Source organism: Ochlerotatus camptorhynchus, unplaced genomic scaffold (assembly GCF_037179485.1).
Source record: "Ochlerotatus camptorhynchus isolate MF236.1 unplaced genomic scaffold, CSIRO-AGI_Acam_v1.1 ptg000330l, whole genome shotgun sequence".
Taxonomy (NCBI): Eukaryota; Metazoa; Arthropoda; class Insecta; order Diptera; family Culicidae; genus Ochlerotatus; species Ochlerotatus camptorhynchus.
Window position 1 is genome coordinate 15,008,508 of NW_027040818.1, and position 16,650 is coordinate 15,025,157.

The 16,650-nt window shown below is 38.6% G+C and overlaps 2 protein-coding genes across 15 annotated transcripts in view; one reads left to right on the plus strand and one right to left on the minus strand.

Moving 5' to 3' along the window:
- LOC135708360 (RNA binding protein fox-1 homolog 1-like) overlaps positions 1-16,650 on the minus strand; it is a 953,484-nt gene that overhangs the window by 626,611 nt on the left and 310,223 nt on the right. The window lies entirely within an intron of this gene.
- LOC135708522 (uncharacterized) lies at positions 9,359-10,442 on the plus strand. Its single transcript, XM_065230633.1, has 2 exons — positions 9,359-9,503; positions 9,568-10,442. The coding sequence occupies exons 1-2, from the start codon at positions 9,359-9,361 to the stop codon at positions 10,440-10,442; spliced, it is 1,020 nt and encodes a 339-aa protein (XP_065086705.1).

A 16,650-nucleotide genomic window follows, 5' to 3' on the forward strand; every position in this document is an offset into this window, starting at 1 on the left:
GAATAATTTTTCGGAATTAACTTGCACCTGAAAAAAAAACTGATTTTTAGTATGTTTGCTCATTTCTTTATTTTCAAAAATAAAAAGTTAGTAGTTGAATATCAATTATTTGGAGGGCCACCCTAGCACAAAAACTTTACCAGACACAAAACGTCTAATTATTACTACTATTACGGCTAAATTCCCATTCTGGACCACCGCGCATTGGAGCAGACATTGTGGCGCTCGTTATCGCTTTCGACTTCATCTAAAGTAAAGTTGGAAGTTCCCCAACAACGCTATTTACCTACTGCTCGAGTTTCGGTTCATCATGCGCACCTACTACACCTGGTTCGCTTCACACGGCCGATTCAACCAACTCAAATTTGAGTTTCGTTCACCCATAGACTGAGTAAATTTTTTCCCGATTGAACAGGACAAACTTTTCGAATATGAGGAAAATCGAGAAATGTAAAACTATAACTGAGATTTTTGAGGAAAAGCGAGGAACATTTTACGCAGTCTATGAAAAACCACTCAATTTTGAGTAGATCTGATCGGCCGTGCAAGTCTTCCAACTAGGCTGAGACGATGATTCGACAGATCTACTTTCCATGTGGACTCCGACAGACAATCCACACCTGAAGATGACGGCCGAAGATTGAAGAAGACAAACACCAAGTAGAAGGTGATAATTGAAGCGAGCAACCTTCCTGGCACGGTTTGGCCGGAGTTTGTTTTTATTTTCACATCTTTTTATGACGACGACGACGACGACTGCGACTCGCGTGCCAGAGTGGTCCATTACCATTTGTTGTCGTATGACTAGTACTGACTTTTGTGAACAATGCTCAGTAGTGGTGCTAAATGGTTCCGCTGTAATTTATTGGCTTCGGGGGCGCCCCACAGGTTCACAGTTTGAGGCAATTTATTGGTTTCTAGCAAATATTTGATCGGAGGCATGTTTGAAGTTGGATACTTTGCAGCTGCTTCTTAATCAATTCTAGTACTGCACCAGGCCAGGCGAGAATAAGTTGGGTGAACGCACACAACGAATGTCGGTACCCCGTGGGAAGAAGGTAACGGTTCTGCGCTATTGGAGGGGAAGATTGGCATGTCACTTGGCGCGATGAGGGAGTACTTTTATCACATTTTCGCCCTGTCATTACCTGCGGCTGGCAGCAGATTGAGGTGAAGAAGTTACCTACATAAATAGGGTGACGGTGAACGACCGGTATGAATGATGAGGGTGTTTGACTTTGGCAAATGGATAGTGGTTTTTGTTCAGGTAAAATTATGCTGAAGGATTCAAGGCCAAAAGCCTTTGGAAGGAAATTTTAGAACTACTAATTGGGATTTTAATTATATTGCATTAATTATTATAGAAATCAATCAATAATAGATTAATTGAAAAAAAAAATACCAGAAAGACACACAGAATGCTTACAAAATGAAGATGTACTAGAATACGTTCCAATAATAATTCAAAGTAATAGACTTGAATTGGATGCTGAGTCGATCAATTTTCAATAAGCTAACAAAATTGTTTCGTAATCCGCCACCCAAAGATCTAGATTCAGATCAGAACGAAAATTGTAATTTTCGTGAACAAACCCCATAAAAGGGGCTTAGTATTCGACGATCTAAACATAAGTGCAACTGGCTTAAAATGTTTGAAGAATATTTGAAAAAAACATCAGTTTTGTGACGGTGTAAACCACAAAGCCAATTATTAAAGAAAAACTAGTCATAGAATTGGGCGATCGATTTAATACAAATGCCCAACCAAACATCATTGAGCTCGGAAAAGTATGGATCGTTAAAGTTTAATCAAGTCAGTTCTGAGTAAACGTGCAATTTTCGAACAGTAATAGCCTCCAGCTCGATTCCTTTAATTAGATTCATGCCCAGCAACAGTGGGATTAATTTTCGACAGGGAAATTCCTAGAGCCTTAATGTGTTTTTTAATTGCATTAAAATTTCCTTCCAAAGTCGTAAGTGACGAGATTGGCAACCTCCTTCCATATTCTGCACAACAAATGCATATTCTCAACAAATCGTCACGTTTCGACAGGATCCGGCTTCTTGTACGAACCAAAGGATGGTTTGTGCATAGGCGTAGTTAATGGGGGTGCCTCCTAAAAGCGGCAGGTGTTAATCAACCACTGCTTGCGGTACATATGTCGTGCCTGGTAGTGGCCTCACAACTGAATTTCTAATGCTGAGCTTCATCGTCGATGTCATCAGAAGTTCGAGAACGTGTGTGGAGGTGACCGGCCACATATTACGAAATAGTAGAAACGAAAACTGCTTGATTGAATTTCGATAGAACATCGCAGCAGAGGCACACCCAGGAACTCATGGTAACCTCTAGATTTGTATTTGATGTGAGAAAACCATTCTCTGAAAGTTTTAGCTCATTCAGTTGTAGGGTGAGCTGGCGCCTTTAGTCTGAATTTTGTACGGAGAATGTGGATGAAATAGGGGGAATGAATGTAATGTCGGCCTAAATGCCCCTAATTTGGGCCCATACATAAATTCAGCAATCGACTAACTTTTCAATAGCGACCAAAATACCCATTAGTACCGTCCCAAAGACGCGTTCATCTAGGTAAAATTCTTAGATCCATAGGCCAACATTAGAGCTATTTTCCCTACATGAAAAAATGACAATCCTAGAGTCTTTCGATCATAACAAAGTTTCCTTATTCTCAATTTGATTCAGATTTTCAAAACTTGTAGTTCAGTTAATGAGTAACAACTTTGCTGAAGATTGCATCATGGATCCAGTTAGTTTTATTGCGATATTCGCTTTTGAATGTATTTGAGCATTTTGTATATGAAAATTTTAACCAAATCCCCTACATAAACATTAAAGCTCCAGCCCGTGTTACGTCAAAAACAGCCGAAAAAATCAGAGAGTGGTTATCTCACCTAAAGACACGAGTCTGGATGTTGGTCAGTGAAAAATATGATCTTTTTTGTTTTTAGTGGTAATCTAGTTGATACGCCGACGGAGTTTGTTTTGAGAATCGTTCGAAAACGGTTGTGTTTTTGCTCCACTGCGGTCTTTTATTTTTTTAGTTTGGGATGTGGTGGTAGCACTTGATTAGTGTTGTGTCCCGGGCGCGATGTCCCCCCTGTTGCTTAGGTACTTGGTGTGCTCTCGCTTCCCTTTGTTGCCGGTGTGACTCGACCGCACTGATCTATTGTTAGGTTTTTGCGATGTGCACAGAGTGATTTGAAAAAAAAAAGTGATAGGGGAAATGGCTCTAATGTTGGCCTATGGATCTAAGATTGGGCGCATCGCTAAAAATCTGCTATTTATCTATTTTATCTAGATGAACGCGTCATTGGGACGGTACTTATGGATATTTTTGGTAGCTATTGAAAATTTAGTCGATTACTGAATTTATGTATGGGCCAAATTAGGGGCATTTAGGCCGACATTACATCCATTTTCTCTATTTGGTTATTGTGTGGCTGACTAGAGAAAAATATGCGTGGAAGCATCGGGAATGCGCTCCCGGATATATTGATTTGGTGAGTACGTTCCAATTGAAGATTGTTCATTGCCACGAGGGCCGAAGTTGAAGACTGACGGTAGTCACGGCGGATCGTGTTTGATTGTGTGGTTTGGTGGTTTTGATGCGGTAGTTTGACGCGTATGCATCCCAGAGCAAAAACATAGTTGAGTCTTGTGTTTATCCCAGGCCACTATTGTAGACAATTGTACCTGTTAGATCTTGGGCGGAACGCTTCGGAATATTTAGAAAAAATAGAGTGCACGCTTGTTCCAGTTTGGGACACATTATTGACTGCTCTCGAAAACGTAATTTAATTTGAATATCTTTTATAATCAGGGCCTAAACAATCGTTACATTGAGCGTTTCGTGAAAGTGAAACTCAATGAAGGCCTAAGTGCTTTTTCATAGCTTTTAGTTTCCGGAGTTGAAAGATCGTCTACAGTGGCTTGCTTACTGAGCAGAAAAATGGGGTCGTTCATATTAAATAAATTTATGGTCGCATCGTTTGGTTATCGTGTATTTTGCGAAACTTGTCGTCGACTGTGCCGGGTTTGAATGGTTACAACAACTCGAATGTGATATGATGTGATATGAGGGGCTCGGTGATCTTAGAGCGATCGTTTTTGCTTACTGAGCAGAACACCATGAGTCTAATCTTAGGCTAATCCACATTCAAGACTCGTCAATCATTTTATTTGTTAATATGGCTACATGGTAATAACAGCAACTCGATGTTTACAAAGGAGCTCGTAAGCTGTTTTGCTTACTGAGCAGAAGACCGTGGGTTCAATCCCAAGCTCCTTCGCGTTATACGATCGTTAGGACATCAATTCAGCTTATCGTTTACCAAAACAAACCCTGCTGCAATCCCAACCCTCTTACCCAACATCCCAGTGATTCCTCGTGGAAGTGCAGAGGTGTTCTCGGCTTCCATCAAAGCGAGTATTACGTCAACATAATCCTACAAATTCCTTTCTTGACCTGTGTACGGGCGTGGCCGGCTCTGGAGTCTGGTATTACCCAGTTTTAGATCACCAGTGTTTACACATTGAGGATGATTGCTATCCCCAAGCATCGTCTATTGGTTCTCTGTGTAATTACAGCTGATCTGGCAATAACAGAGTAGCAACCGTGGGCGGTCAATCATGCTCATGCAGGGTGTCCCGTGAATTTTCATTTTGAAATTCCCGGTTTTTTCCCGGTTCAAATATTTAAAAATTCCCGTTTGTCAATATTCAATAAAAAAAAACCAAATTGAACGCATTTTTAAGAACGTGTTGAAAGGACTTTATTTAAGAAGATTCCCAAGATTCTGGGGCTTTAAAATTTATGTAGTGTCTGAAACTAGAACTTTTTTAAAAAGTTGTGATTAATAACAATCTTTGTGATGCAAAATTTGGAGAAAAAATAATTAAAATGTGAGATTTCGGAAAAATTTCAAGATCACAGATTTGAAAAAAAAATATATCATACTTATGAGTTGTGGAGTCATAATTGTCATGCTCTGATACTTGGAAGCACTTTAAAAGGTATTACAAATTACAGAACAATCTATAGAATCTAGCGAACAAACCCTGGAATTTTTAGTAAATTTTAAAAGAATTCAAAGTGTTCATTTAAAACTAATATTGAGAAAGATTCCCACACAGTTTTCGAAGGAAAAGTTTTGAGCAGATTTCCAGAATTATTCTGACATGAAAACCCTAGTAATTGTTAGATGAATTTGGAGGGATTTCATTGGAGAAGAATGCATGTTCTAAATTCAATTGTTAGGTAATATTAAAAGATTTAAAAAGGAATTGTGAAAAACAAAACTTTGCGGAAAATTCCTACGTTATTCTGAGGAGATTTGTATGGGGATCGTGAGGAAAATCACAGATGACGTTTAAGAAGAATTAAAAGAGAATTATGATCAGAATTCAACAAGAAACAGAGTTCTAAGAGTGTTTTGGCAATAATTTCAACCCTAGTGCGAAAGATACATCACAGAACTCCAACAAAAATTCATTGCAAAAAAATTGTTGATAATTAGAAAGAAATTCTTTAAGGGGTTTCTAAATAAAATATCGAAAGATTTCTGCTATTTAGAATAGAGTTAAGAGAAATTTTTGAAAAGATTTTCAAATGAATCAAAGTCTCCGGATAGGCTCAAAGGAATTCTAAGAAGGATTGCAATTATATTCTTAGAAGGGGTTGCAAGGAAATTCCAAAAAGAATTCAACGGTAATTATTACGCGGAGTGTTTTTTTGGTTTATTTCAGAACAATTTCAAGTTAATTCAGAGCAGAATTCTGAAATTCATATCATGAGAATTTTGAACAACGAAAAATTAAAACCCCGGAAAAGAATAATTCAGTTTCGGGTTTTACAAATATTTGTTTCCAAAGTCCAGCATCTTCAATATTTTATTTTAAGGACCATGCACTTTACATCTGAAATGGAAACGAAAAAATCAATTTGCTGAGTGATTAAATTGTAAAACAATAAGACGGGAAACTGAAGAAAATTATGCAGCATTTGGTAAAGGATCACTCTGTTTTAATGGTTTATTCTGAAATTCTGGTGTTACATTTTGTTCCTATGGTATGGATAATTTATTTTTCCCGCTTTTTTCGCCGAACTCCCGGGTTTTTCACGGTTTTCCCAGTTACTTTTCAAATTCCCTGATATTTACCGGTTTGCTGGCCACCCTGTACGTTGCATACATGGGAAAAAAAGAGTTCCCATATTCGTAAACCACAGCCGTGAACCATAGTTCACGGTGTATATTTGAGAAAATTTTGTTCTGGATAGTTGGCCGTGATTTTTAGTTCATGGTCCGTTCCCGTTTTCGGGAACAGATTTTTTTCCGAGTACGCTGCCTGTATTTTGTTGCAATATACGAGCAGAATGCACATAATTAATTAATATCTCCATAATACTAACTTGAATCGTGATGCTGTCTTCAGCAAAGCTGTTCCTTATAGTTCACGCTACAAGAAATTTCTGAGCTTAATCGAGTTTGCTGAGCCAGTTCCACACACGAAAGTATGAAGGAATCCCCATATAAATATTAAATCAAAAGCGCAACATCAGAATGAGCTAGTATTTTCAGAGAGTGATTGTCTCACATAATGGCACAAATCTAGGGGTTGGCACGTTGAAACAAAAATGATAAAAAAATTCCCCTATTAAAATGTGGGCCAGTCTAGTGCTCAAGATACTGGAGTGAGTTAGACATTTACATTTAGAAACTGTCGTCCGTCTTGATGGATGACTTGCACTAGTACTTGGAACTGATGCACAATTCTCGGAAACTACTTCTGTGCCCTAAGCACCTTCCAGTGGCGCAAAAGACCAACGTGAAAGACTTCCATCCTGGACGGTTGCTTGCATTTGGGTTGATCTGGGGCCACGACAGATTCCTATCGACTTGCTTGTTTTCCTTTTTCAGGCTCCACCGCCATGAGCCCCTAAGGCCGATGACATAGTAACGCGTTTAGCGAAGCGTGCGCGTGCGCGTGTGCGTGTGCGTCTGAGCTGCTTTGATGAGCGTCCATGCAAAATGCTTGGTAAAACGCTTACACCTGTCATAGTAAACGCGTTGCGCTGCGTCAGCAATAGCGTCAAAGCACTCCTTGAAGTGTTTTCACGCGCGTGCACGCAAAAGACTGTTGTAGTGCCATTGAAATTAAATGGTGATCGACTAGGTAACTGCGATTTCGGTCGTATTTTATAAAATGAATATGAATAATTGCGTCATAAAAAGCATCGATAGATTAAGTACATTTTAATTTAGCCGGCATTTTTGTTCTGTTAAATGTTACATGTTAAATGTTAAACAAACTGTTAATAAAGAATTTTGAAATGTAAAATGTTAAATGTAATATGTTAATTGTTAAATGGTAATTGTCACATTTTACATGTAATGCTTCATGTTGAATGTTAAATTTTTATTGATAAAATGATAAATTTTAAGTGTTAAATCTTCAATTGGTTAATTTTAAATGCAAAATGTTAATTGTTAAACGTGAAATGCTTAATGTTAAATGTTAAATGCCAAATGCTAGATGGTAATTGTAAAAAAAAAATTAGATGTTAATTGCTAAATGTAAAGTGTACAATGTGCATGTTAAATGTTGATTGCTGATGCTAAATGTCAATGTCAATTCTAAATGATACATGTTAAATGTAAATTGTCAATTGTTACATATTACATGTAATATGTTAAACTTTAAAGTTTAAATGTTAAATATTTAATGATAAAGGTTTAATGCTAAATTTAATGCTAAATATAAATGCAACATGTGAATTGTAAAATGTAAAATGCTCAATGTTTAATGCTAAATGATTTATGCTTAATGTTATGTGTTACATGTTACATACATGTTAATTGGTAAATTTTAAATCAGAATGTTTTATTTTAGATGTAAAAAGCTGAATGTGAATGTTAAATGCTAAATGCTCAGGATAAAATTTTAAATTTAACATATTATCCGTAAAATGTAACATGTGAGATGTAAAATGTTTATTGACCCAGGTTACATTTAATATGTGAAATTATAAACGTAAAATGTTAAAAGCTAACTGTTAAATGTTAAATTTTTAATGTTGAATTATAAATGTTAAATGTTCAATATTAAATGTAAGATGGTATATGTTAAATGCTAAATAGTAAATTCTAAATATAAAATGTAAATTATAGCAATTTAATTTGCGTTAAAACGTTAAATGTAAAATTTTTAATGTTAAACGATACAAGTTAAATGTTCAATAATAAATTTCAGATGGAAAATGTAAAATGCTAAATGTTAAATGCTTAATAATAAATGCTGAATGTAAAATGTAATGTATAAAATGCTTAATGTTAATTGCTAAATGATTAATGCTAAATGTTACACGTTACATGTTGCACGTTTAGTGTTAGTTGTTAAATGTTTAATGATAAATGTTAAATGTTACATGTTTCATGTTTCATGTTCCATGTTCCATGTTAAATTTTACATGTTATATATAATATTTAACATATATAATTTAACATTTTACATTGTAGCAAGTGACAAACAACATGTAACATTTAACATTGAACATGTTAACTTTAGTATTTAACATTTAACCTCAGACAAACAGACATAACACATAGAATAATTTTCGCAGTAAAACATCGTCGCTGAAACTCTACCGCCATCTGTTGAGTACACTGTGATAGGCAGTAAGCTCAACAGATGGCAGTTGTGAATAAACGTCATACGACTCCCATTGCGCTTGGGCCTTTAGCAGTTTACATTTAACGATTTGCATTTAACATTTAAAATTTAGCGTTTAGCATTGAACATTTAACGTTTAACAATCAACATTCAGCATTATAAATTAAAACAATTTAACATTCTACAATTCACATTTAAAATAACGCATAAAGCATTTAACATTTAGTATGTTCTATTTAACATTTAAAATTAAACATGTTCAATCTATTTCTTGTGTTGAAAACAACGGCTCGTTTGCAACAAAAATGAAACAAATATTTTTGCGCGTTTTCCTGCTTTGCTGTCATACCGAATAGCAACCCATCTCGGTTTGCAACTTGGTCCACAAATTTGATTACACGCTGCTACCCGGTCGTGTGTTCACGGTTTCTTCGCTATTTTGTAGACACATTTACGAGCCCACTTAGCTCCCATTTGGTCGTTGGGTTGCCGAAATAGAGATAAGGCCCCGTTTGGAGCCCGCGGTGGAGATGCTCTTAACGATAAATAAACCGATGGAACTTTTCATTAGCTACCGATTATGAAGAAAAAAATCCGACCCGCTAGAACATTCCTCAAAGTGCTTACGCAAGTGAACGGAGAGACTGCTGTTTAATTGGTATTAAAATGCATATCGACTCAGAAACACTAATTTCGCTAGTTTTCGCAAAAAAACCACTGTGGGATAAAACGGTGAAGCAATACCGGATCAGGACGTTGGTGGACAAGCTCTGGCGCCAGGTTTCAACCGAATTAGGAAACGATGTTACAAGTAAGTTAAAAGCAAATTGCAATATATGGGTGCGGAAATCTTATGTTTCATTTTTGTTCTTCAGCGGAAGCTTGCAAGAAAAAGTGGAAGTCACTACGGGATCATTTCGGGAAAGAGTTGAGAAAAGTTCCTGCATATAGATCAGGAGACCCAGGACCAGATAACTACGAGACGTACACCGCTTGGCCACATTTCAAATCCATGCTGTTTCTTAAGGGCCAAATGATACCACGAAAATCTGGAGGCAATCTGCAAGCTGATGCCTCCGAGACGATGGAATTTTTGAACGATAATGACGTGCAGCAAACGACAACAGAGAACACTGCTGACGAATCAATTCAGTTGCTTGAAGTCCCGGATTCATCTGATGTTGATGAAACGATCCCACGTCCACAACCCAGACCTGGTAAAAGAGGTCTGCAACACCAATTGGTCGACATCGAAACACGCAAGTTGAAGCTTTTAGAAAAAAAAGTACGCAAAGCCAACACTGATGATGACGAAGACGAGGCATTTTTTAAAAGTTTGCTACCCCATGTTCGGAAGTTGAAGCCAGAGGCGAAGTTATTGTTTCGGATGGATATACAGAAAGTCGTACAGGAACATGTGTACCAGAAAAACCGTTTCCTGAACGATCCGAACCAGAACCTCGATGTACATGGAGCTGCAACTTCAGAAAATCCCATGCTGTTCCAGTATTCTACTCCAGTGCGAAGTCGAATGGAATTTACCGAAACGATTGGAAGAACTCCCCGCTCACATGATGGTTCTGGATATCATAGCTCTCCGCATTTTCAGAGCCAAGCTGGAATTGTTACTATTCTGAACCCGGACGAACAGATTGATGCTGCAGATCAATTCCCCACAGTCATTTCATCTGCAAGACAGTACTACACGGTAATCACTTCGCCAATTTCCAGTGCACTATCACAACAGTGAGTTTTATTTTCATTTACCTGTTAATTACATTTAATGCCTGTATTCAAATAAAACAAATTTCAGTTATTCAGATTTTGTTTTTGTTCACAAATTCCATGAAGTAGTTTCGTACGGCACTGCCTGTTTTCGTGGAAACCCTGTTGATGTTGGTTACGTTATTGTTGTTGGCCATGTTTGTAAATACGGCAGCTTCCTCCAACTGCGCTTCAACTCCTTCATGATCAATTATGATATTGTGCAGGATGCAAACTGCTTTCACAATGTCATCAGAAAATTCCGGCATTGTTTCAATTGGCTTGCATAAAATTCTCCATTTAGCGGTCATGATGCCGAATGCGCATTCAACGCATTTCCTTGCCCTAGAAAATCTTGCGTTAAAATATTCATATTCCGGACACAGTTGCGATCTTGGATACGGACGGAGCAAGTTTCTCATCAGAGGGTACGCTTCATCTCCTATGAACACGTGCGGCATTTTAGAACGTAAATCTGGATCAGGTAATGGAGCATCTGGTGGAACGTTTAGCTTTCCTTCATGCAACAATTGATACATGTCGGATGCGTTAAACGTTCCTCCATCGCTCTGCTTTCCATATCCTCCGGTTTCGATCATCAAAAATCTGCTGTTTGCATCTGCGACTGCTTGTAGCACAGTTGAAAAAAAACCCTTGTAGTTGTAAAACAGCGATCCAGATCCCGGAGGGCACTTTATGCGGATATGCTTCCCATCAATGGAACCTATGCAATTTGGGAAGTTCCATTTTTTCCAGTACTCTTCAGCTACCATCCGTAACATTTGTTCTGTGGGTATTGGCATGTAAATGGGCTGAAACACTTCCCATAAAACTTGACATGTTTCACGCACTATTGCAGCAACAGTTGATCGACCCATTCGAAAAGAAAATCCTAGCGTGGTGAATGATGATCCGGTTGCTAGATACCTACAAAAAATAAGTTATGTATTTATAAATTATGTTATTTTCTATTTATTGAAAACACTTCCTTACCTCAGTGTAACAATGAACCGTTCGCAAGGCAAGATTGGTTCTTTATTAAAATTTGTCCAGTTTTTCATCAGTTTACATTTGATCATATCCATCATCAGGTCAAAAGTTGACATGTCCACCCGAGTGTAAGAACGGAATTTCTCCGGGTGTTTACGAAGATCGGGGTAGAGTCGGTTAAACTCTCCATCTCTGGTTCTATTTCTGTTGATTGGGTGAATCGCAAAATCTCTCTCCTTTTTCATCAACAAATGTATTGTGCTTGAAGAAGCAAAAAACTCTTCGTCGGAAGAATCCATTTTGACTGCACACAACACTATAATTATAAACTACCCAAATCTTAGCAGGATCTACTCAAATTCCGTTAGAAATGGGGCTACTCAGGATTGAGTGATAAAAGTTTGGACTGACATGATGACAAATGGATTAGCAAATGGACAATATCGACCTTAATCTGACCGATGTTGTTCATATGTCATCTTGCTAGTACCAACTTTTAGCACTCAATTTTGAGTAGCCCTAGTTTCTTGAATTTGGGTAGATCCTATTGAAAATTGGGTGGTTTAGAATTAGTGTGAAGACCAGTGATTTTGACTGACAATAATGCGAGCTGCGCTTTCAAAAACGCGTTGAGTATGTCATAGCACGCATCACTTGACGCTTTATTGAAATTCAGCAAACGCGAACAACACGCGTTGCTCGACGCTCCGCGTTACTATGTCATCGGCCTAAGTCTACCTCTGCTGCGATGTCATACCAATGTCCTGGTGTGTGGCCGACCGAATTCCACTTAAGTTCTCGAATTTCTGATGACATATCAATGATGGAGTTTAGCATTCGAAATTTAGTTGTGAGCACTTCCATAGTTGTTAATTGCGAGCTTAGTACCTATAACATGTTTACATTTGTTTTATTGTGTGGCAAAATTCAATCATACTCTATGCCCAGGGAAGTCGGGATTTTTTGCAAAATTCCTAGACAGAACCGGGAATCGAACCCAGCATGGTCTTGCTTCATAACTGCGTCGTTTACCTAATGAGCTAAGGGAGGGACAGGTCCTTAAAATCCGACAAGAAGCCATTTCAAAGCAATTTTAAAATTGGTTCGCATCCCCACAGATAAATCCCCTAGTTACACCAACGACGAATTTCTTTGAAGTTTAGTCGACAACAAAGAACCCAATTGTTACAGCAGTTTAAATTTCAAAAAAAAAAGAAGCAAAACGAAAACGAATCCAGTCTATTTGAGACGAAGCGAAGCGATTTGTTCCCAAGAAGTTGGCAAGTTCTCTCAGCATACAGCCAGAGAATAACCGGCGGCAGAATGAGCCGGACCACGCGCGCGTGAGTTCGAGATAATGATTTTAATTAAAGTAAAATTTGATAATAACTTCTCTGGAAAATCTGTAGGACGAAGGGGGGTGGGAGGGCAATGGGAATTATGATTGCGATCCACAAGAGAATGGGAAAAGAGTTGAAAAAAGGGACAGAGAAGGGGGGATGCGGGTGGGTTGAAAACTCATTTCATCTTTGAAGATTGTTCTACTTTAAAACTGGGATTCGGCGGATCAGTAGTGTGTGTGTTCTATCCCCGAGCAAGGAGAGTCGATTTCCAGCAAACGGGTATTGGCACCCGATATATTACTCGAACCCGAAAAATTGAGATTCACAACTCGTTCTTGCACAAAGAACCGAAAGTAAAAAAAAAAAAACGAAAAGAGCATCCAGTGCATCCTTTGCAACCACCAAAAGCTAATCGTGCACGATGGATTGGGTTGGTTGCGGTTGGCGGCCAGACACAAAGTGTTGTTCGAAACCGGCAATCAAATTCGAATCACGCATCGATTGTTCTGCGGCCAGTAAGCGAGCGCAAGGTGCTTCGGGGTGGAATTTAACTTCTTATTTTTCTCCTGGGAGCAGTGGCCGTCCCCCCAGCAGACGCGTTCAAACACGGTTGCTATGGTATGGGGGAAGGGTTGACTTCGGCTTCCTTGGCAGGTGATGGGCGTTGAACTTCAAGAAGGTTTGCATTTTGGGAGTCGGACTAAGTGACTGCCGATTTCGTTTGATTTTAGCTCACATTTCGGTACAGCAACTGGGAGCGGTTGACCACCAAATTATAACTTGATATTTGATTCAAATTGTACCCTACTCTAGTTCCACATTTTCCACTCAATTGATTATCGACAAAGCACGGCTTTATCGCAAAACCATCAATTCCATTTCCAGTGCACCTGCCATGTGCTAATCAGTGCTCGCTGTTGCCGGAATATGCGGGATAATCAATTGCATCACCGATAAAGTTACTATTTTATTCATTCCCGGTTGCGCATTACTGGAATTCCGGGTAAATAAACAATTTTCCCCTGATTCGACGGAAGTTTGCATTCTGATAGATTTATAATTCGATCCACAAAACAATCTCCCGGAGAGCCGACCATGCGGGATTCCGGTTACATAATTTATCCTGATACAAATCGGGAAGTGCAAAAAATGCTGCCCGGAAAATTACAACCGCTGAATTATTCATGGCGACGGCCAGCTACTATTTTTATACGATTCTGAGATCCAGGTGATTTTGGGATTTCCAGTAATTTGACACAAAAAGCACAACCAACCGCAGCACAACGCTGTCCCCTCTGGAATGATGTAGACTGGATTTGCCAAGAATTGATTATTTTTCCTTCTCGTCGGATGGACGAAAATAGAAGCTTGGAATCGAAACAAGCCAGCGACTTCGTGGAAGAGACAGAGTGAGCAATCATCCGTGTGGGAAATAAGTTTGAAATAATGCAAGTCCGGGGTCGTCTGGAGCGCACATGTGTGGCAAGGAAATTCCTAAATTGTCAGACTGAGTGCTGTGTCGCATCATTCGGGGCGCGTTGGTACAGGGCGGCGAGTCGGATGGGTGTAAAGCGAATAAATGGTGGTCTCCAAAGGATGGTTAACACATTTTTACATCTGACAGTTATTTGTATATGTTGATTATTGAAACCTGACTTGGAATATTCGTTGATTTGAGTTTGAGCAGCTATCGTTTCCTATTGGAGACTGATAAAGCGGCTCATTCTATTGTGGGAAGAACAAATTCAAAAGCAATCTTATGATTTTTGTTATGCCTTGATTTGGCCCAAGTTAAAATTCAGTTGACTAATTTTATCTCTTGGTCATGAACTATGAATTAAGGGTCTTCGAAGATCGTGGATCCAGTTCCAGGCTCCTTCACATTATATAGTCTTTGATCGTCCTCTCTTAACATGAGCCCATAGCAACCACAACTCGATCATAAGCGGTATATTATAATGTGAGAGGCTCGGTGGCCTTATGGTGACCGATTTTGCTTACTGAGAAGAAGACCGTGGGTTCAGTACCAGGCTCCTTTACATGATATATCCAACATCCCAGTAATTTCTCGTGGAATTGACCTGCATTCGGACGCGGCCAGGGCTGGTATTGCCTATTGTAAAGTTTGTGACCGTCAGTTTTTGCACTTTGAGGATGATTGCAAAACCCAAGCGTCATCTATTGGTTCTCTGTAGAGTTACAGATTCCCTCCCCTCTACATAACCTTTGAGCAGTTCCAGTTAGAATAGTGAAAAAAATGAATTTATAAATCGACCTTCTATGGGTCGATTGGCATATCTTAGGTCAATTTTTGTGTTCTTATGGTTATTTTTGGGACGTCAAATTGTTTTAAAGAATTGAAGCTATTTAAGGGTGTTCAGGCTACTTTGACGTATTTTAAAGCCATTGTAGATATTTTAAGCCAATTTGGCGTTTTTCAGATTAGTTTGGAGTTTTGAAGGTTATTTTAATGATCTAAAGGTTATTTTTGGGGTTTCAGATAATTTCAGGATTTCAGGCCATTGATTTTTTTTTTGCAATTTTAGGCCTGTATTACCATTTAATTTAAGGGCTACTTTGGCATTTTTCAAAGGCATTTTGGAGATTTTAGGCCAATTATGTAATTTTTTGGCCAGTTTTGTTTCAAGGTTACTTTGGGTTTTGAAGGTTAGTTTTGGAGTTATAGATTTGGGCGGTTTAAAGCTATGTTTTGATTCAGACGATTTTTTCGTTTTATCGTTATTTAATATTCATAATTCAATTTTATGACTTTTAGGCCATTTCTGCGATTTTCAGCCAATTTGGTGGTTAACCCTTTGTCTGTACCTTGGGGTCAATTTGACCCCAGGCTACTTTGAAAGGATGTAACTTTTGACGTAGGATTATGTCTTTCGGCAACATATTGGTGGTGCAATTTCAAAAAACCAAAATCGACCGCGTTACGAAAAGTAGTCAGGTTTTGACCACTTATAAATCTGTCAATAGCGGATGTATTTTAATTCTAAAAATGCTAATCGATTGAAAAATTTTCTACAAATCTTCTAAAATGAACACTTCATCCATTTTCAACAGGTTACTATTGAAAATTACACAAATGTCCAACTGTTGCAATGGTTATCAAAATTATCACCGAATACCTGCAAAAAGCGCTTTCTCTAATACAGATTTCAAAACCGAATTCCATCCGGTCTCGTCGAAAGGTGCTTATTCAATCACCGTGTGTGGTTTCCAGTCAGTCGTCATCAGCAGCGTCCTTTCGGCGCGTGGCGTTGAACATTTTTCTCCAGTACACAACGAAAGGCTGCCGCAAGCAGCGAGCTTCAGCCCACATGAGCTTCCATTCACGGAAGAAGGAGCAAGAAGCCGCGCCGCTACTGATCGGATTCAGTAGCTCTTCGTGAGTAGCTGTGGGCCATCTATGCCAAGTGCGTCACCATCGTTCCAAACTTCATACAGCTCGCCAGCCTCATCTGTGTTGAGCACCCTAATAGCTTAGCATTACTCAACCATCATGACAAAAACGGTTGTTTTCAGAACCATCATAAATTATAGTTGTTTAATTTTTATTGAACGTTCGCTCGCCTTGCTGCCAGCCGCATCACCTCAAAGCTGTTTGATAATGTATCCAGCAACCAAAAGTTTGACGTCAAATGCGTAACAGTATCGAAGTGGTGAATACTAATTCTCGCAATTACCGAATACCACATGACCTTGTCAATTAACCAGAAACACTTTAAATTAAGGTAAGGTTTTCTCCAGGACGCTAGAAAAAAGCCAAAAAAAAAAAATCTAAGTTATATGATTGATCGCGAATATCTCGAGAATGGAAAATTTGAGCAAGAAATTCCTCCCATCAATTTT

What these genes read in the sequence shown, in the direction of transcription:
- LOC135708522 (XM_065230633.1), top strand. Translation starts at nt 9,359, where the DNA reads ATGCATATCGACTCAGAAACACTAATTTCGCTAGTTTTCGCAAAAAAA. An exon ending in ATTAGGAAACGATGTTACAA is followed by an intron (nt 9,504 to 9,567) that starts GTAAGTTAAAAG and finishes TTTGTTCTTCAG; the next exon opens with CGGAAGCTTGCAAGAAAAAG.